At 35.5% G+C, this 21,256-nt stretch overlaps 8 protein-coding genes across 8 annotated transcripts; 4 read left to right on the top strand and 4 right to left on the bottom strand.

Annotated features, from left to right (window-relative positions):
* Positions 1–1,053: 1,053 nt before the first annotated feature.
* RO3G_14055 (uncharacterized protein) lies at positions 1,054–1,622 on the bottom strand (the record flags this gene model as incomplete). The annotated part of the gene is made up of 3 exons (XM_067668639.1): positions 1,054–1,086; positions 1,179–1,285; positions 1,397–1,622. The coding sequence occupies 3 exons, from the start codon at positions 1,620–1,622 to the stop codon at positions 1,054–1,056; spliced, it is 366 nt and encodes a 121-aa protein (XP_067524740.1).
* A 483-nt stretch (positions 1,623–2,105) lies between these two features.
* RO3G_14054 (uncharacterized protein) lies at positions 2,106–4,798 on the bottom strand (the record flags this gene model as incomplete). Its single annotated transcript, XM_067668638.1, has 9 exons — positions 2,106–2,329; positions 2,378–2,508; positions 2,563–2,718; positions 2,771–3,195; positions 3,251–3,450; positions 3,504–3,805; positions 3,868–4,124; positions 4,173–4,415; positions 4,472–4,798. The coding sequence occupies 9 exons, from the start codon at positions 4,796–4,798 to the stop codon at positions 2,106–2,108; spliced, it is 2,265 nt and encodes a 754-aa protein (XP_067524739.1).
* Positions 4,799–6,386: 1,588 nt separating this feature from the next.
* Positions 6,387–7,856, top strand: RO3G_14053 (uncharacterized protein; the record flags this gene model as incomplete). The annotated part of the gene is made up of 2 exons (XM_067668637.1): positions 6,387–6,465; positions 6,523–7,856. The coding sequence occupies 2 exons, from the start codon at positions 6,387–6,389 to the stop codon at positions 7,854–7,856; spliced, it is 1,413 nt and encodes a 470-aa protein (XP_067524738.1).
* Positions 7,857–8,206: 350 nt separating this feature from the next.
* On the top strand, positions 8,207–8,907 carry RO3G_14052 (uncharacterized protein; the record flags this gene model as incomplete). The annotated part of the gene is made up of 3 exons (XM_067668636.1): positions 8,207–8,257; positions 8,348–8,417; positions 8,756–8,907. The coding sequence occupies 3 exons, from the start codon at positions 8,207–8,209 to the stop codon at positions 8,905–8,907; spliced, it is 273 nt and encodes a 90-aa protein (XP_067524737.1).
* A 615-nt stretch (positions 8,908–9,522) lies between these two features.
* On the top strand, positions 9,523–11,052 carry RO3G_14051 (uncharacterized protein; the record flags this gene model as incomplete). Its single annotated transcript, XM_067668635.1, has 5 exons — positions 9,523–10,072; positions 10,139–10,201; positions 10,245–10,678; positions 10,726–10,847; positions 10,899–11,052. 5 exons carry the CDS (start codon positions 9,523–9,525, stop codon positions 11,050–11,052), a joined length of 1,323 nt encoding a protein of 440 aa, XP_067524736.1.
* A 1,487-nt stretch (positions 11,053–12,539) lies between these two features.
* Positions 12,540–14,502, top strand: RO3G_14050 (uncharacterized protein; the record flags this gene model as incomplete). The annotated part of the gene is made up of 4 exons (XM_067668634.1): positions 12,540–12,872; positions 12,953–13,642; positions 13,689–14,393; positions 14,461–14,502. The coding sequence occupies 4 exons, from the start codon at positions 12,540–12,542 to the stop codon at positions 14,500–14,502; spliced, it is 1,770 nt and encodes a 589-aa protein (XP_067524735.1).
* A 342-nt stretch (positions 14,503–14,844) lies between these two features.
* On the bottom strand, positions 14,845–16,332 carry RO3G_14049 (uncharacterized protein; the record flags this gene model as incomplete). Its single annotated transcript, XM_067668633.1, has 2 exons — positions 14,845–16,046; positions 16,119–16,332. 2 exons carry the CDS (start codon positions 16,330–16,332, stop codon positions 14,845–14,847), a joined length of 1,416 nt encoding a protein of 471 aa, XP_067524734.1.
* A 3,297-nt stretch (positions 16,333–19,629) lies between these two features.
* Positions 19,630–19,985, bottom strand: RO3G_14048 (uncharacterized protein; the record flags this gene model as incomplete). The annotated part of the gene is made up of 3 exons (XM_067668632.1): positions 19,630–19,763; positions 19,839–19,858; positions 19,930–19,985. 3 exons carry the CDS (start codon positions 19,983–19,985, stop codon positions 19,630–19,632), a joined length of 210 nt encoding a protein of 69 aa, XP_067524733.1.
* Positions 19,986–21,256: the final 1,271 nt, after the last annotated feature.

Here is a 21,256-nt window from a genome sequence, read left to right as displayed (position 1 = left end):
GTGTACATTTTTTTTGCCGTATAAATTCAAAAGAAATGATATGCGATAACGATTTAGGGGAACATTATTCCAATTGGAATTGAAGTCGAACTGAAGGCAAAAATATATAAACATGACTAATTGGAAACAATTTCTACTATTTTGAGAAAAAGGTCCTGTTTCAAGAAAGAAGTGCTCAAAATCAAGTATAGTGAATAACCTCATACTATATCGAAATTGCTCTGTGTTATGGCATTAATTATAAATCTATATAGTTGATTAAAAGAATATTAATCATACAATAAACTGTACGATTCCTTGTCTTTTATTATAATATAATAACAATAAAAATGGTTTGTCTAGTTGCATAGAACTCAGATAGAGTCGCGTAAGAAAAAAAAAAAAAAAACAAAAAACAAATAAAAAAAAACACGCTCTGGTAAAGAATATCACGCGAAGCGGAATTTGATTGGTCAATTTTTCTAGTAAAGCACAAGTTTTTTTTATTTTGCTTTTACTTTTTCTCCCTTTTTCTTTCTTTCATTCAGCAAATGGACTTACAGTTTAATTTTTTATCACCTTCTCCCAAGTAAAACTTAAAAGAATAGCATTCAATACAATATCACTGTCATTTACACTTTCATAATAAATAATAGTAGCTTCAATATACCCTCAACTGTACTTTCACCTTTAGAAAATAAGAAAGAATCATATTTAGTTGATAATGATACAACAGCTACGACAGCAAAAATGAATACACCTAATGAAAATAATGAAAAGAAAAGATACTCTATATTTACAACACCTATAAAGAATGACTTTTATGCCATTCGTCATCCACATCATACCCCTAATGATCAAGAAAACCAACCCAATATAAACCATACTGCGCTAAACGAGTTAAAAAGAGCAGCAATTGACGACATCACGTCATCTCCCTCTTCAGCGATAGACGGATTCAAGCGTATGAAAATACAACCTCAGAATATAAAAATAAACGAAGCAAGATCACAGGAACAACAACAATTACAACTATTTAATACCTGTAAAAGTTTGTGGCCTGAGAATCAAACATTAGGAGACCTTAGTCATGATAAAATCATGGAGCTAAGTAACCTTTTAAAAATACGTTTACTTCAAGGAAAATTTAAGATGATGGATAACATGGATCCCAATAATGAGCTCTATCGTCTATTTACCCAAGACCGTGTACTTCCTACCAAATTAAAGCATTCACATAAAATCGCATTATCTTCCAAACGAACAAAGTCAGTGTTGTCTGTTGTGGGTAATAGAAGAAATTTACCTACAGGGAATAATAACATATACACATCATACGAAGAACCTATTGCATCACCACTGCCATCCATTGATCATGACGCTTTGCTTGTTTCTCCAATAAGACCTCAGCACCTACCAAGGAAGAAAGACAAAACACCAAAGAATAACCAAAAAATCAACCGAACACCTGGAAAATCACCACGCACACCAATGAAGTCGCCGCGTATGGCAACTAAATCACCACGGACACCAGCAAAAACACCTAGAACACCTATCACACCAAGAAGGAAAGGAACTACGCCAGATGCGCCTACTGTTATTTTACCGGATGGTAAACAAAAAAGAATGGTCAAATCTGACATAAATTTAACACTGTATATATTAGGAAAACGATTCTTTCTTTGTGAGCCGTGCAATAAGAAATATAAAAATAGAAACGGTCTTACTTATCATCTAGTAAGATGTAAAAATAACGGTCCGTTCAACAATAGAGAAGAGGATGAATTACAAAGTCAACAAAGCGTACAAAGCGCACAAAGCGTAACAAGTGCGCAAAGTCAAAATACAATAAATGCAGCCACACCACTGAACGAGATTACACCGTTAAACGAGATTACACCGTTAAACGAGATTACACCGTTAAACGAGATTACACCGATGAATGAAACTACACCAACAGCAATCATATTTGAAGAAAATAAAGAAGAACCGCTATTAGAAGAATTTGATTTATTTGATAGTATCAATAGCTCATTTGATGAAGACATGTTGAGTAGTTTACAAGGCTCAAATATAGGTTTCAGTCCTCAAATGGATGATTTGTATAATTTACTCTGATCTTGTATTTATTGGAATAAAGTTTCTTCATGCTTTCTCTTTGCTTTCACTGTGCCTGGCTTAGTTTGTGCATCAGGATGAATTGCTAATTCATGAGGAACTCTGGAAATACTTGACTTGGCAAGCATCTGTCGAAGATCATACATGACTTCAGCATCTCTACTTGAAAGAAAAGTAATTGCTACACCCGAATTTCCAGCACGACCAGTACGACCAATACGATGAGTGTAATCTAACAATTAGTTAGCTTTACCATTATTTTATAAATAAATGTGCATACCTTCGATACTCTTTGCCATATCATAATTGATGACAAGTGATAAATTTTTGATATCAATACCACGACCTGCGACATCTGTTGCAACCAACACACCAGCTTTTCCGCTTTTAACTTGTGAAAGTGCTAGTTCTCTGATGCAAAAAATCAGCTTTATCTATGTAATCTAGGTGTTTTTTAATACTAACCTCTGTTCCTGAGATTTACCACCGTGTAAAGTGACAGCATGATGGCCTTGTTTCTTTAAAAGACTTGAAATAGTATCCACACCTTTCTTGGAATTGAGAAAAATAATAATAGGTGCTGGGAACTTGCCAGAATTAATAATCTCAAGAAGACGAGTACTAAAAAAATAAAGTTAATATACAATTTGAGAGTATTGTTTGAGAAGCTTACGTCTTTCGAGGCTCATCATTAATCATTTCAACACGCTGTTCAACAGTTTCTACTGCTTGACCAGTGATACCAATAGTAACAACGGCCTCTCGTCTCAGATATTTCTTTGCCAGTCTCTCTACCGCAGTAGGCATTGTAGCGGAAAACATGGTTGTCTGTCTGTATTTACGTCCTTGAGGAAGATCCACTTGCATACCTTCTTCTCCTTCTGGTTTCATGTTGGATACAGGCAATGCATCCAAAATGAAGTTTACATCTCCTTCAAAGCCCATATCAATCATACGATCTGCTTCATCCATAACAACATAAGTACACTGGTTCAATACTAAAATTCTTCTTTCCAAACAGTCCTTCAAACGACCTGGAGTAGCAATAACAATCTCAGCACCACTACGCATACTAAATGCTTGCTCTACAATATCATGCTATATGCTCAATAGTGAATAATCTTTTCTTAACAAATAGTTTTGTCAAACTTACACCACCAATAATGGAAACACAGTTAAATCCCATAGGAGAAGCAAATTTTACTGTTTCTTGTTCAATTTGTTGTGCCAATTCACGAGTAGGAGCCAAAATCAACGCATAAGGACCATCAGACATATTTTCTTCTGACATCTTTGGTAAATCTGAAATATAGACAAGAAGTGGTATAACAAACGAGGCAGTTTTACCCGAACCTAAATAGAACAAAATATAAATATGTACTTATTTCAAATAGACTTGAGCTTACCTGTTTCTGCAATACCAATGAGATCTCTGTTCTGTATACCAATAGGGATAGCTTGTCTTTGAATAGGGGTCGGTTCTTTATATCCAATATCGTCAATGATTTGCAACATTTTATCTGGTAATCCTGATTCTTTCCATGAACGAAGAGGATGAGGTATATTACCACCTTTAGTAGAAATATTGAAGTCTTCTTTAAAGATACGCCAATCTCTCTCTTTCATTTGATTCAAAGGCTTTTCAGTCCAATGACGTTCATCCCATTTAGTCTTGGCTTCCTTTCTCAAAGAAATTTGTTCAAGCTCACTACAAGCACATGAGAAAACATAAGCAAATGAATAATAATAATAACAGCAAATTAAACTAACCTAGCTCTGTCTAACTCTTCAACAGTTCTGCGCTCTTTCAGAAGTCTATCATAAAATTCTGATTGGTGCTTCTTTTGCTCTTTCTCATCAATGCCAGCGATACGGCCACGACCAAACATTTGTGCATTGTGCTTATTTGCGTAAAGAGGATTGAAATCATATGATGTATCTTCTCCTGCGTCCCAATCAAATACAAACTTTTTCTCATTCATTCTACGAATCTTTCTCTTTTTACGTTCGCCACCAAAATATCGCTCCTGTTATGTTTCAAATAAGTTCTTTTTCTGTTACATTTTTTTTTATACCCTAATGGCTTGTTTTTCTTTTTCATTCAACTCTTCATCATTCTTGTCATCCTCTTTATCTCTTCTTCTGTCATATCTATCGGATCTGCGCTGTGAAATTCTTCTGTATTCATCCTCTGCTGCATAATCAAAATTTTCTCTTTTCTTTCTTTCCTCTTCTTGTTTCTTTCGTTTTTCCTCTACTTCTTTTTGACGCTTCTCCAAGGCAATCTTGGCTCGTTCTTCTTTTGTTAAAAATTTAGGCTAAAAAGAATTTAGCTTTCTCTCTCTCTCTCTCTCTCTCAAACAATAGAAACTACCTTTTCAGTTTCTTTTTGTTCTTGTTCTTTTTTCTTGAGCAATTCTTCAATTGAAACGGGAACTTTCTTTTTAGGAGGCTCAGGTTGCTCCATTTTAGTATCCCCGTTTATTACATTATTGTCTGATTCTCGCTGCTGTCGACGTTCAGCATCACTTTCACGTCTGTACATTTCTCTTCGTTTTTCGTCCTCACGATCTAATCTTTTTGATCTGGCTCGATAGTCATCGTAATGTCTATCACTATGCCTGTCATATCCATTTTGATTGTATCTGTCAGAATCTCTTCTTTTTGGAGGAGATCTTTGCCTGCTATAGGAGCTTGACATTGGGAAATTATATATTATAAAAAAAAAAAAGAAAGAAAAAAGTAACAAAGACTATTGGTTTTTCAAAATGAATTGCGTATGGAGACTTTTTTGCGTGTGACGTTTTTTTTTTCCGTAGTTGATACTTAGGATGGCACCTTGGATGTCTTCTTGGTAGTAAAGCCAGACCCTGTTCTCTCCATCCAAATCAGACATTCATAAATAAAGCATATGATTCAACATAGCAGCATACAGAACCGGCTACAAATGCTAGCGTTATTAAAAGAAACGTCGGCTATGGATGGATTCGATCGGCGCTTCTGTTTAATGGTATAAGTGAATCTATTTTCAAAAAGAAGTCTAAAGATTGTTGGCCATCGAACACTCCTTGCATTTAGATATTCTGACGAGTAATGGGTTCTATTTTGAAGATGATTTAAAAGGAACGACAGCGGATCTTCGATCGTACAGGGCAACTATAATCGATTATGCATATGAAGACACAGTATGACATATTTCTTTGAAAAGAAGAGGAATGGATGGCGAGGATAAAATTTTGATCTTCCTTCTGGTAGTCATCCAAGGTGTCATCGTATACATCTCCTACGCTCCATTTTCGTCATTGATAACCATAGAATTGGGTCTACACAGATCAGGGACGACAACAAGATAACAATTTAGGACTCTTTGCTGTTAATTGAACATTTAATCCTTGTTGAAAGAATTGATTTTTTAAGGTCTTACAACTTTTTTGAGTAATATTGTCGATGAAAGGAGGCAAAATTCTATAAAAAGCAGTTTTGGTCCGCTTGAACTATTGTTTCTGCTTCTCTTGTTTTAAAAAAGGCAGTATCCACGCTTTAAACGTATCTTCTGGTAGAAAGAGTGAACGAAGATATCACGCCTGTTGTTTATTAATTCTTTTCTTTATCGAGGGTAGTCATGTCAGCAAATAAATAAATTGAATACGCAAAGATAAAAATTGATGCTCTGAAATTAATATTTGAAATAAGCTCCTTAAATGGTCATTTAATACTGCTTGCACTTGATCTGCTTTGGCCGTTGTTTCTCTCTCTTCTTTATATAGGTTTTATAAGAAATGTAGTAGTGGTAAGAGAGACAATATATACTTGATTGGATATTATGAAAGTTATTCATCTATTTCAACGCTCTTCTTTGAAATAAATCACAAATAAAGAAAAAAAGAAAAAAAAAAAAAAAGGAAGTATCATTTGTATTGCTATTAAAGAAAGCAAAGGATTAATTTTTTGATTCATAAGGTGAAATTACTAACGAAAACGTAGAAGATATTGATAATTTATAATAAGAATATGAGTAGCTTTTATTTGTACAGTAATTCATCAATGTAGGCAGTGTGAGAATTTGTATAAGTAGTAAGGGCAATTTTAATGTATTTAAAACAAATCCAATGCCCAAATTCATTTATAAAACATTGTAATGCTATTAACGCAGATGAAAATGAAAATTCCAAAAAAGGAAAGTTGTAAATCATTATGATGTTATTGATGTAAATCCATGAAGTATAAAACATGAAAGCCTTTTTGATTTGACAATACTTTTTTTTTTTATTTCTTTTTATTACTCTGAAATGAGGTTCAATAAAACAAAACCATATACAATAATCACGATTGTATTGATTGCACTAATAGGTCAATCATTAGCCATAGGTAAGCATTAAATAAATTACACAAAAGGAAAGGAAAGTAACTATCATTTATATGCAGTGAGGACCGAAGAAGCACCAGAATGGAATAAAGAGAGTTTAACTGCTTATTTCAAGAAATACAAGATCCATTTTGATAAAAACTCTGATTACAATGCATTGATGGAGACAATCAAGTCATACAAAGATTCTGTCACGACGAACTCTCGTCTTTTTGGTAGCAATGTCGACCATATTCTCTCTGGTTTCAAGCTCTTTTTGGAAAAAAAAACCAAATTGGCTCAAAATGATGCGGATGATATTTATACAAATCTGAGACACCAGTTACGTCAGTTGGAATTAAAAGGCCAGCTTACAAAGGATCGTGTGCAGGCCGTGTTAGATAAAATACGTCATGAGGTGATTGAACAAAAGCTGATGACAGAAGCTGAATGGAAAAGGGCTCATTCACATTTTGAATCAACATATGTCAAACCCACATGGTATCAGCGTGTCCTTCATCTCAAACCAGATGTGGAGGACATTGAATCTTCTTCGCTTAAAGGTTGGGTACACTCTGTATCAAATAGCTTAAACCATCTGGGTACGTTAACAAAAGATCAATTGGCTACTATCAGTGACGTGCTCTATCAAAGCGTGGTAAATTCTGATCTCAACAAGCTCGGTGATAAGGCATGGATTGAAGAAATTTCGCATACAATCTCTCAAAAGACTCAGTTGAAGAAGGAACAACTGGAGGATATTGTTCAAGCTATTGCCAAGGAAGTGCACGCATATAAAGTATTTGCGCTCGATTACACTGGGCAGACCAAAGAACAGGCTCATCACTGGTTGGATGAATTCAAAGGACGCATGTGGACAAAGGTTCAAGAGATTGTTGAGCCCATAAAGACAAAGATCCCTTACCATCCTCTTCAATATCAGCAGCCACACGAGACATGGCACTTTTACGACTACAAGGACGCCCACTTAAAGTACCCTGGCCAAGAGGAGAAGCTGACTGCTTCCATTAAGGCACAAGTGAGCTCCATGTCTAAGGTGATTGAGCCAATGACCAAGACAAACGGCATTAGCCATGCAATTGAAACCGCTGTCTCTGCAGCTGCTCAGGCAACCAACAGTGTAAAAGGTACCTTTGCTCACTTTTGGCATCAAAAAGAACATGATATCTATCGTCGCTTAGGATATACGGAGGCTCATATTGATTGGATCCGAAATTATCTTGAACATACTTTCCAGAACCAAAAGGATTCTGTGAAAGGAAGAGCAGATGAAGCAGCTATTGCTCTTAAACGTTATTTGGATAGCTGTAAGGTTCAAACACCTAATCAAGTGGATGTGAATGTTCACAGAATGAAGCGTTACTTGGAAGCTTGGAGAACGCTTGTTGAATAGATTACAAACAATAATATGCACAATAAAATATTTTTTAATTGCCTTATAAAAACCAAAACAATTTTTTATGTGAGCAGATAGTAGATCAGATATGATTTTGCACTAAAAATAATATGTTTTCGAGAGATGAATTGTCCAAACATAGGCGTCTTGTACTAAATTATATTACATCTTATCAAATAAAAGTTATAGGGGGTTGTTTCAGAAAGAATAGAGTAAAATCAGCTTCATAATTTTTAAACGAATAATCCTTGACATAGACAGTATGTATCACATCTACAAGTTAGTTGTGCACTTTCAGGGGGAAAAAAAATCGTAAAGTATCTGGATCCTTTCTTTCCCACTTTTATATGCAATTCAATACGAGTTCTTTTATTCACGAAGATGGAAAAGGACATATGGTAGACAATTAAGAAAGTGAGGTGGTTACAGTCAATACGGAAGTGGATGATGAAACTTATCCACTTGAAAATATAACAGACTTGAACCAGTGTCTCGATGTAAAACCATCTGAGAGAATTGAACAAGAAAAAGAAGAGAAGCTACTTGAGGAGTCCAATGGTAACCATTTACCCAAAAAGAGAAAGCAAAACTACAGAAGCTACAAACCTGAAGTTAAGGAGCCTTTTTTTACAGACTTCATATTATCTACATTTGATTGCCATTCATGTCATTTTAATGCAGTTGTTTCATACAAATCACTTTGAATTTCTTAATGTACTTCCATTTGTTGAACTTTTGGAATCATGTCAACAATGTTGAAGCAATTCATGCATTCAGAAGGTGCATTGTAATCAGACTTTTTTTTTTTCATGAGGATTTTATACGGATGCCGCATTTTTAGCTGATCATTATAAGCAGCACTTTTAATAACAGAGCTTAAACCCACGAACAAACAGAAAACGACCATGGAGATTGGAACGAGTGCTGCCAGACAAAAGATCAATTCAGCAGAAAGGACTTGATCACTTTGCTAGAGACTTTGCCTCCTAATCAGGCATTTTTATGTTTAAAGCACAAGAAAAAGGTGGCGTATGCAAATAAGGAATAATGTGGCACAAAAAAATAAATCTGATATGTAAATCTTTTGGAAAAAAAACCAAATAGTGATGGATGACCGACCTACATATTGATGTCGATCTTTTAAAATACGAAGCAGTTGCTACTGCTATCTCGCAATGCTTGAAAGAAACCCTAAAAGTTTTCGATGTGGTCAAATAAAATGAATGACTGACGCAATTGCTGTCACTGATTTCGACAAGCAGATTTACTATCCCAATAGATGATTGACTTTATTAAATTTGCGCCTTCCTAATTATTGCGAGGAAATATCAGGAACACATTTAGAGATGGGCAACTACAAGAATGAAACATGGTTTTTTACAAATAATTAGCCCTATGGAGAAAATGAGTCTTGATATAGAATACACAATCAGCATTTAAGATCGAAAATCTTGTTATAGAAAAAAATGGGTCGGCAGTATCAACCGTTTTAGTCAACCAATCACAACCCGGAACGGAGGTTGGATTTGGAAATCCTTCATGGCAGTCTGTACATGTGTAAAAACTCCGAAATCTTCCTGCTGTGATCACTGAGAACCCCTACAAGATTTATATTGCACTTGATCTTCTTTACTATCTCTTTCTTTTATTTTATCTTAGAAATATGTCAACCACAGAGACTTTACATCTCGATGAGAGGTTTAAACATCAAGAAGAAACACCTTGCTCATCTAAAATAGACATACCCAATACAATCAACCAAAGTGAATTGCCACCGCAAAAAACATGCCTTCAAAGATTAAGATCAACCTTATACTCCATCTTTTTACGCTACTGGTTCCTTCTTGGACTTGGTATCGTTATTGGTCTTGCCTGGGCTTTCCCGCAAGTAGGAAAGTCACACGGCTCTGTACAAGCTCAGTACACGGTGAAATGGGGTGCGGTTATTGTGATTTTCTTGTTATCAGGATTAGGTTTAGAAGTAAGTGTGATGCTAAAGACAATTTTACGATGGCGATTGCACTTGGTTGTTCAAGTCATCAACTTTGTCCTGATGCCCTTTGTCATGTATGGTATCGTTCGATTCTTTATAGCAGTTCATGCTGATTTGGGTGAATCAGTCTATAAAGGCTGGATGATTGCACTATCTACAAGTACAACCGTTTCCTCGAATTCTATCATGACTAGAAACGCAAATGGAAATGATGGTGCAGGTGAGAAACAGAAGAAAAAAAAATTGACGAAAAACAAACATTAGGCTCATCAAATGTTGTGTACAGCTTTGTTTAATGCTGCTTTAGGTAACGTTTTGGGTATCTTTGTTTCACCAGCGTTAATGACAGGTAAATAAAAAAAAAGCCACGCATATATTTTATATATATTAAGATAACATTTGGATAGCGTTTCAAAATGATGAACTTGTGTTTCGACCAGGCACTGCTAGAGGAAATCCTGATTATCTTAGTGTTTTGAAAACACTTGGATTGACTGTACTTTTACCACTTGTCGTTGGTCAAATCATTCGATATTTCTTTTCTGCCAAAGTGAAATACCTTGCTGCAAAACTCAGATTTCCTATTCTCAACAGTCTTGCCTTGTTATGTCTTGTTTGGTCTGTGTTTTGTGATGGTGTGGCTAGTGACGCGTTTCATAGGACAAGTGGAGTGGATATAGTTGCTATTATTTTTGTTGGTGTTTTTATGTACCTTTTTGGATGTACTGTCTGTTTATTTGTAGCCAGATTACCTTGGCCGACTAAGAAAGTACCAAAATGGGTATTAAGATGGAGATTTTCAAAAAAAGATGCTGTAGCTATTATGGTAAAACAAATCAAATAGATTGATTCTTTTGATTAATACTTGTTTAGTATTGTGGATCAACTAAAACGGTTTCTATGGGAATTCCACTGATCAATGTACTCTATTCCGATACAAGTTATGGTATTGTCGGCCTCTTGTCCCTTCCTTTACTTATGTATCACATTTTCCAGTAAGTACATTGACATGAAGTTCAAAATCAACCTGTGACTCAAAATAATAGGCTGTTTATCGGAAATTTCCAAGTCGCATTTCTTAAGAAATGGATTGAGAAAGGAGATCATCAAGAACAGAGCGTATATAAAGATAACGAACAAGCATTACCAAGTAATGAGGCAGTACACCTTTCGACTTTAAGAAAGAGAGGTGCTGCTTGATCTTCTTTTTTTTTATATAAAATTTATAATTGTTAAATAAATTATAGCCTCTTTGATACAAACCATTTAGTCACCTTTTTATATACAAAGAAGTATAAAAAAGAAAATGCAAAGTTACAAGAGGTTGTGTAAAAAATGCGTCTTTTTCAAACTTTACTTATCCTTCTTTTAACTCAACTAGGATGGACACAAAATAAAAGGGTATTCATGCTCCATGCCTGTAAAAATTGAATTTGGCGTGACTAAATCAAATATTCTAGAATATTCCCTTTATCTCGAAAAAGGTCTTTAGGTTATGAATATAGCTTTAGCCTATACGATGATTCTGAAGTAATCTTGATTCATAAAATTTGACACAATCACTGTCTTTTCCTGTTTTAATAATAATAATCTACCAAGGGATAACGTTGATTCCAGTATAAGTCTGTGTACAAACAAAATATTTAATTACTGCTACTTCAATAGACTTATTGTTACTACAGATATCAAAATCACAAGAAATTAAGCTTTATGCATTTTTATATGTCTGTGGTCATAAATACACTAAAGTAGAGTTCTTTTTCTGACCAGCTTTAGCAGCTACAGCTTATATTTTCTGACCCTATCATTTTCCAAAGATTTCTTGTTGTTATCCCTTTTCGGACGCCTATCGAGATCAAATGGAAAAGAATCAAAGGCTAGCAGGTAATGAAGATGGTATTAGATTGATTATACAGCTAAATTTAAATTATATGTAAACCACTGCATTCAGTTCAATTTCATAACAGTGCTTTCTCTCCAGATGAGTTCTATAGTATGTTGGATTTCAGTAAACGATCAACTCAAATAAGATATTTACTCTGGTATCCCCCCCTATACAGAAAAATTCAATGAGAAAGTGATATTGAATTTTGCGCAACAGTGTAAAGCTCAAATTTTTAAATTCTTGAATGCTTTTGTAAGCAGAGATGAAAAGTAAACAAAAGCACATGTATGATAAGCTAAATGTTCTACGTTCTTCTTTTTTTAATGTATTAATCAGCTGCTTATAAATTGAAGGAATTAAATTCAAAGCTATATGTCTACTTTTATTAAACAAAAAAAAAAAAAAAAGAAAGATATTCTTGAAATCAAAAGAAGTTAAATAGTCAGTGAATTTTTGTTTATAATAGGACACATAACGTAATGACTTTATTGAATATATGCTTTTTCTACTAGAAATTTCATACCTTTCAGCATTATAGAAACTAATCAAGCGAACAATAGGAAGGATTAAATACCAAGAATTTGACGTTATGGAAAGGAAGAGCAAGGTATGCTAATAGATCATTCATATACTTCTGAATATGCAGAAAAACACAAAGCTGATATTGAAAGAAAATTTTAAAAGACAGAAAATGGACTATTGGCTTATTTAAATCATTATAAAAAGCAGCAAAAAAAAATCTAAAACGACAATTATCACTTCTTTTCTTCAAATAGAAAAACCCATTTATTTTCCTAATCCAATGTCAGATACCACTACAGCAAACATTCAAGAACCAGTCGAGAAATCCTCAGACAAGAAGAAAAAGAAGCCTTCCTCTTGGTCAATCATTTTAAAGCATTTTCGTGAGTTGAAGTTACCTTTACCTTCTGCACCAGAGACTTGGTTAGATTTTAGTGCACTTGGAGAATTACTTTATGAACCAAAAGTGATTGTTGTTACAACCAAAATATTGAACACAGCTCTAAAACAAAAGGATGATAACAGTCGTCATCGAGCCCGTGTCTTTTTAACATCCTACGTCATGCTCATGTGTCCAAATGAGATTTTAAGTCTTGAAAATGAAGATGAAAAGGTATATTTTTTTATAAAAAAAAAGGGGGGGGGATACATTAGTCATCAAGATACTCAGACTATTTCTCCTCATGTCTACAGAAATTATACGACTCCGCCCAACGTATGCTTCACTTATTCGAAACCTGGCTGAGTGCGCACGGTCATCCTGGAGCGACGGCAGCAAGACTTGGATTTGTTGAAGTCTGGAATGAATACATGACCTTATTTGAGTTATGGAAATCAAAGGACCGTAACCAGTTTGTAGATAATCTGATTGCGTATTATGTTCAGCTTTCCACTTTGCGTCAAAACATGATTGCTGACAATGACCCATCCGTAGGAGACGAGCTTCAGCAACAATTGGATCGAGTCAAACTTCGATTAGAGCAACTCGGGGGCAGTGTCGCTTTGGAAAGTCTGCAACGCGCTCTAGAAAAGTCCGCTGCTTCCACATCCACAGGTAGAAGAAGACAACAAGAGAAAGTAAAACCTCGTGTGCCCGAGGTAGAGGAACGAGATGAGATGACGAAAGAACAGGATGAGATCAACAAGGAACAAATGAACCAACTGTTGAATCAGTACTCATCTTCATTCTTTACCAATCTACAACTGGCACATGAGTTGATCTTGGATCCCCAGTTTTCACTAGAGAATCATGTGGCAGAAAGTGCACTGGAAAGACAAGTGAAAGAGGTGGCTGAAAAGGCGCTCTTTGATCAAATTGTGGAGGAAATTGAACGAGGAGAGATGGCAGGATGTGTGCCTGGCCTTATTCATGACATCAAACAGGTACATTTTGAATGAAAAAGAAAAAGACACTTACCGGTCATCTTAGCGTTTCTTGTCACTCATCAGCCCCAAGAGTCATCTATACCAACGCATAGAGCATGAAATCGACCTTGATCTCATCAAGCAAGAAATCAAACAAAACACATTTGACATGAACCAAATGATTCGCTATCTGACCGACATGATGGCAACCCTATGTGCCCCTGTTCGTGATAGCGAGATACAAGCAATTCGTCAACAGGTCGATAAGCCAGTGGAGCAGCTCAAAGGCATCTTTCACCTTTTGGACAACATGAGCCTTGACATGGCCAACTTTCGTTTGAGAACCCTTCGGCGCTCCTTGATGCCCATCGCTGTCGATTATGAACGTGAAAAATTCGCAGAGATGCTGAGCAGTGGGATGATTCAGCTCGTCAGAACCAAGCGATGGCTGACAGCGTCTGGTGAGAGATGTCCAAATGCAAGAGGTCATGACGCTATCTTTGCAGAAGCCTTTGTCTCTCTCTTGCAACATCCCAAGGTCCTGACGGCGGATGAACTACCCGAGACACTTTTGCTGGACGCCAAACGGATCACCTCTTTTCAAAACGAGTTTCAAGCAAACACCATCGTGGCTGCCCTCTTGATGCTCGCACGCAATTTTGGAACGATCAGTGCTCAAAAGCAATCCGAACTGGCGACCAAGCTCTTTGCTATCTTGGAAGACCAATCGACCTGGATCGATCATCTGACGGTGGAGATCGAACGTGCAGTAGGAGATGTCACTGAAAGGAGAGAGATGATACGAAGCATGGTGGACAAAACCCTGTCACACACAGATACAGTTTACTCGCTCCTTTCCCGTCGTGTTGCCTCGGTGATCAAGAGTGCCATAAAGAACAAGCAATGTGTGAGTGATACGGTGATTACGAGTCATGGTTTAGAGCACATCAAGCACAACCTTCAATTACTTTCTCAACGTATCATCACCCTAACCCGATTCCATCGTCAAGTGTATGCACCCTGGTACGATGAAATGATCAGTGAAGTCTTAAAGGACGATTTGAAGTGAATAAAGAAAGGGGATGCTTTTGAAATGTACACAAGAGACTGTTGTTTTTTATTTTATTATTAGATCATAAAAGGGCATATACATATCAACAAGGAGAGAAAGCGAATACAAAGAGGAAAGGAAAGGGAAGAAGGGAGGATTGGATGTGTCTTTATTTATCCAGGATGAGATCAGGCCCTTTCCACAAATTGATGAGGATGGCAGTGACCAGGATGAGAGCGAACCGACACCATCGAAAGACGGAACGAAAGAGGTAACGAATGTGAAACAAGATGCGATGAATCAACCCTTTTGGTTGTAATTCTTGCTGGGGAAGATGGGTGATTGGCAAGATTTGATCGGAAGGATAGAGGTTGAGTTCGGCATAGATACTTTCGCTTCCTTCAGGACCAAACAGTCTTTCTTCTTCATGATTACAAAACAACTTTTCGGCTTCATGCAGGGCCGCACGGTCATCGATGCCCACGGTGGATAGGATGGTATCGAAAGCATAGTCTGCTGGTGCATTATAAAATGACGCAAGATGTCGTTCAGTCAAAGAGGCAAAACCATACAGTTTTGAAGAATAGCTTGAATCACTGCTACTCAAGTCACTGTGATCACTTTCTTTCATCAGACTGGCTACAGAATCCTTCAATTCATGCATCAGATTACAACTCGATGTGTTACTGAGAGGCCCCTTCTCATGATATTGTGACAGTACCGCCCTGTGTTCTTCTAGTCGATCGTTGAGTTCCTTGACATGATCCGTCTGTCGTTGAAAGGCCTCTTGTAATGTCAAATAACCTTCTTGTGTGATCTCAAATTGCTCAAACTCTTTTCGTAACCTTTCCAAATCTTTTAAAGTGATTGTTAATTTTTCTTCTACTATTTTTTTAGACTTCTGAAGGTATTTATTCTCCTTGTATAAATCCTCTATCTTGGCCGATAATTCTTCGAGCAAGATCAAATCTTCTTTATGTTGCTGTTCTATTCTTGACTCGTGTTGTCTATTCACTCTCTCTTGACTCAATATCCGTGCTTCTTCTAATTCCTGAATCTTTTGTGCAGCAATATCCAGACTACTCTGAAGTATTTCTATCTCTGTCTCTAGCTTACGTTGATTTCTTTCATGATTCTGCTGTGTTAGATGAGAGTGTTGATTTGTACGTTCCAGCATACATTGAATCTCTTCATTCTTACGTTCAAGTGATTCAATGATTTTATCGTATGCTTTTTTATTTGATATCAGTCGCATATCCTCTCGTCTTTCATTCAATGTGGACACATTTTGTAATAGCTTATCATAGTCTGCTTTCAAATTTTGATTATGTTCTAATAAAGATTTTCCAATTTCAGCTACAAGCACCAAGTCTACAATGTGCGTATTATATAAACATGTGCAAAATAATAAATAGAAATAATAATAATAAAAAAAACAAAAACCTTTTTCTTTTTCACGAAGTGATTTATATGCATTTTTCAATAAAGCACCAAGTTCAGAAGCTGATTTTTCAGCTATCCAGGATACACTGGAGATGAATGAATTGGTTGTTGAAGCAGGTGAGCAAGGTTCTTCATAATAATGCGGAGTGGGTGTGGATTGTGAATGCTTTGGAAGTGAAATTGTCAAATCAGGTCTAGTTTCTGAGCTAAGCATGTTGTGAAAGTAAAAGAAGGATGAAAAGAAAAGGAAGGTTTGTATTCTATTTATATGAAACGAATGAAATTCGGAGTTATGACTGATCATACAACAAAAAAAAAACGTTAGGAGCTGTGCTTACTCTTTCCCCACTCCTTGTACAACGTAACCCTTTTTTATTAAACCATTTGTTGATATTCCGGAACCAAAAAGAAGGAGAATGAGTAAAGGGGATTATTGTTATCTGTTTTATATGAGAATTCATGTGGTATTATAATATTTGTGTGCAGATACCATTTTAATACTGTCTTTTTAAAAGTTATCCATAGAGTGCTTCACTTTCTCAAGAAATAAGCTTACAAGTGAATGAGTGATCAACATAAGATGAGATATTCTTGTTCTCAATAATCCTTTATGGGAGATGAAAAACATTTCAAAGAGCCTTAAAACCAGAAAAATGTAAACAATAGCTTGTGTTACATGTTGCTCTGTAAAAAAAAATATGCAAAATTTGGGTAGACTTTTGCATCCCCGACTTATTCATACGAGAACTTTCTTTTATTGTTTTAAAGCGCAAAACAGCCCCTCCTTCAAAACATGTTGCTGCTTTGATTTGAATGCATTTATTTCCTTCGTGGGAAACCTTCATTTGGATTTAGTGTAGTCGTCTTCAGTACCACATGGCATTAGTCAGGGCGTGGGATATTTTATTTGGTTGCAATATACAATTAACATGAAGCATATTTCACTACTTGATAGATATTTGCACAGACATCACCCACATTCATTTACCTCCTTCTTCTCTTGAGCTTTAATCCAACGCTTTTAATTTCCTTTCAACTTTTTTTTTTAAAACCATCTAATAACTTTGTAACCCAATAATAAGATTCAAATATAAAAAAAATAACATTTTATTATTCATCTGTTGTCTTTTTTTTTTATATATAAAAAAAATAAAGTAGATGTTATAATAAACAAATGTGTAATGTGTACTTACATCATCACCATTTGAGCGATAAGATACACCCTTTATTTAGTTACCTTTTAAGATGGCATGTACCACAGTTCTAGCATTTTTCTCTAAGGTAGACAATAAACTATTCTAGTCCTTTTGCACCGAACTATTTTATTTGTTATTGACTTTTTGTACCATGTTCTCTTAGGAGTCCTATATAAAAAAGGCTGACCGGATAAACGTATTCAATCTGCCATGTCAAGCGTAAGAAAAAATGAATAGGATACGTGAGAACATACAACGATAGTGCATTGTATCAATGGGAACTTGAGATTTGTTTCAAATCTAGTTCTCTGTGAAACATCTTTACAAAGCTCAAGATCAATCTTTTGCGTATTCTTGTAACTCGCCAACTTTTTATTTATTTGTTTATTTTTTTTTTTGAAAAAAAAAAAAAAAAAAAAAAAAAAAAAACAAAACATCTACGAAAATAATAATAAATAGAACGCATTCTCCATTGCTTTATGATTGAGCTTTATTAAACATGGATGCATATGTTTTGTACTTTAGACTTCAAGTCCTTCACATCTCCCCCTCTTGAGCTCGAGACTTTCTTGTCGTTTCTTTTCTCCTTTTTAAAGTTTGCTGTTTTTTCTTTTACAGGTTTTGCTTGAATATTTAACTGAGAACCGTGATTGATAGTAACTTTCCTTTTTTGAAGTTATTAAAGTATTTATATAGTTCTTATTCGCTCTCTTTCTAACCATTTCAATAGCATCATAATCAATACCATATTTTCGCTTGTTGAAGATAGGGAGGTATGCATTAAAGAAGCATGCGTTTTCTGCTTTCCTCACTCTAGACATTGTCATATAAAGCGAGTCATGGGTTAACTTATTGTCCAAATGGATAGCAACACGGTCTATAGTGGCGCTTTGAGTCTTGTATATAGTGGTTTAAAAAGCAGGAATAACTGGGAACTGAGTTCTTGTATACCTGGCATCAGGGACTTGTTGTGTTATTCTTTGAATATGATATACAGCCCCCAGTGACTGATGATCATTGATAAACTTTCTTAGATACTTTTATCAACACAGTCGACTTGTGCAACATCACTGAACACATCAGTGAATAGTTTAGTAGTACAATACTCGAATGCAAGCTTACACGTATCAGACAAGACCTACTCACTCTTGATGAGACTTCGTACTTCCTTTATAGTAACGTCGTTCCTCTACTCTGACTACATGATACACTAAGATCATGATACTAAATATAGTATGGATGTGATTGTAACTATGATAACAGTAATGGCTGTGGCTATACAATATATTATATTACTATACATAATCCATATACACTCATCACATTAGAAATAACTGGTAGTATCGTTAATAGTAGTATCTCATTTTAAATACTTCTCTAATTACTTGCTCTCATCCAGAATACACAACTCTTCCCTTCCATCCTCCTTACTCCAATGAAGAACCTTAGTAGTTGGCCATCAACGTTCATTATCTTCAAATAACAATCAAACCTAATACAACAAACGCCGTTAACCCAACCGTAAATGACATTGACATTCTGGAACAACATCACTGGTACATTGATTTCCAGATACAGGGTTTGGGCTAGTCTAGACTTCCTCAATGCGGCGCTTGTCACTTCTTTCGTGCCAATATAGTTGACACAGGTATCGATAACAATTGGTTCGCCAAGGAATTCTTCGTGTCCCTTATCATTGGCTTTTCGGACTAATTTACGCGTTGTGTATCTTTTAAAGTATTGTATAGGCAATTTTGGTTTGTATCTTGTTCTTTCATTGGTAAATCGTATCACAGACTCATCAAAATTGCATGTTCTGGCCTTGTTGAGTATGGTGGTGAAATATGAATCCTACTGTGGTAATTATTGGCATAGATGATCTTAATTCACCGAATTGGATGGTTCTGATTCCCAAATAGTATTCTCGTCCTTATTTACTGGTAGCACTTGTGCAATATCATAAAAAATACTATTTTGACACCATTTATCGTGGTTACTATTTGGGTTGCCTTGATAAGGGTTTCATTGATGGATCCCAACTGCTTGATACTTATCATTAAGCACTTATCAGTTCGTAGTAGAGCCTTGAGATATGGCTTTATGTAGAAATCCAACGTTTGGTAATTAAAAACTGAAGATCTGCTGGTCATGCCAAATATCTTTGCACAGTCAAACCAGAAATGATACGGGCAGCAACTTAAAGCTTATTATAGATGTAAAGATAAACTACTATCCTTGCTCTAAGCACAATTGAATCTTGTCTATTTTACCTTATATCCTTGAAGCCTAGAATATCCTTCGAGTCTTCTTAGAACCTAGGATTTTCCTACTCCAAAAGTGCCAGAGATAAAAGCGATCGAGTTGATTTTCATTACGGTAATCGGCTGCTTGAAGATAGAATTTTCGTCGGTATTGACAGACCCGATCATTGCTAACGGCTCATCTTGAACTACTTACAAGTATCTTTTAACTTCAGCTACATCACCAAAAATTTACACATTTACCCTTCTGTGCACTTCAATACCGCCATTGTCGACACGGAGGCTATTTAAACAAAACTTTTATCCGTAAAGCCATCGCAACAGTGTTATTGGTTAATATGTTGATGTATTTACCAATCTTTCCAACTTGAGAATCCTAACTTTAATTGCACAAGTGTCTTGCCAAACATTGCTTTTTTTTTTTTTTTAAAAAAAAAAAAGCAGCTTGCGGATAATAAAAGTTTTCGTCATTCATTTTAATTAAATGCTCTCCAAAAGTAAGGCTAGTCTTTTCTTTGTATGGATTTAGCTCTATTACAAAAGATATAGTTTGTAAGGTAAATGTTATAAAAAGAGGAGAGGCTTCGTCGTTGATTCATTCATCTTTATCAAAGGAATCTCTTTAGTAAAATGAGAATAATTGCGATTAAATAAGATCAGAAGCGCTGTGTCTCACTTTATACAGTTCTATTCTATTGAATAGTTAGTAACTCAAAAGTAATAGATTAATATAGTACGTATGGACATGTGTTTTGCAGTAGATGTCTTCTAAATCTTCTTGAATCTCTCTGAGTGCGTTTTGTACCGATAAACATAACATTTCTAAAGCTTTTGTGTTTATATGAGAATAGTAGGCCATAATAAGCCTCAATGGTATTAGCGATACAGGTCGAGTAGTGATCCCTTCCATTAACATAACTAGGCTCCTTTAACAGCTAACACCAGCATTTTGAACGTTTTTGAGCGTGATTTTTACTTCATCGTCCTTTCCAACATACTTCTTAAGGAAGCGTACAGCTTGTAGACTGTTGTTATATTGGATATCCATATTCGCTCAGAAGATGACCAAAGGGTATGGATTACAATTGTTCACCATTTTATCCCCTATGTTTCACATGTAAATTCTTCTGTGCATCAAGCCTGTCACTTTTCTTACTTCAATTGAACTTTCAGAAAAACTTCGCTCTGCTTATTTACTTTTCATCACATGCTTGGACTTGACCTGTCATCGCAACATGGCATTTTATACTTTTTTAAGTTATTCCTTAAAGCCTCTTTGAACGAACAATGTTTCACCGTAATTAAGAATGCAGGTAAGCTTGAGATCGGCAATGGGAACATAGAATGGGAAAGCCTACATATCTCATTCGATAGTAAGCTTGAAATTTGCATACAGCAGTTGCACTAACCTGTACCTTTTTTACTTTCTTTGTATTACACTTTTCCTTATAAATTCTATTCTACTCACTTTTTGCTTTTTCTCTTCCTTTGTGGATTCATCATACAAAGGCTTTTCAAAGGAAGTAGAAAAAGCAAGGATACTCTATCTTTTGATATTAATTATTCAGTAAAGCTGTTATTATTCCTATTCCGAGCCCATATAAGTTACATACAGGATTTTTACCAAGAATTTACGATTTTAACGAAAGGTGGAAAATAATTTTACGAAAAAAAAAAAAAA

Source organism: Rhizopus delemar, genomic scaffold (genome assembly GCF_000149305.1).
Source record: "Rhizopus delemar RA 99-880 supercont3.13 genomic scaffold, whole genome shotgun sequence".
Taxonomy (NCBI): Eukaryota; Fungi; Mucoromycota; class Mucoromycetes; order Mucorales; family Rhizopodaceae; genus Rhizopus; species Rhizopus delemar.
Note: the sequence above shows the minus strand (reverse complement) of the source record. Positions and strands in the feature narration are given on the sequence as shown.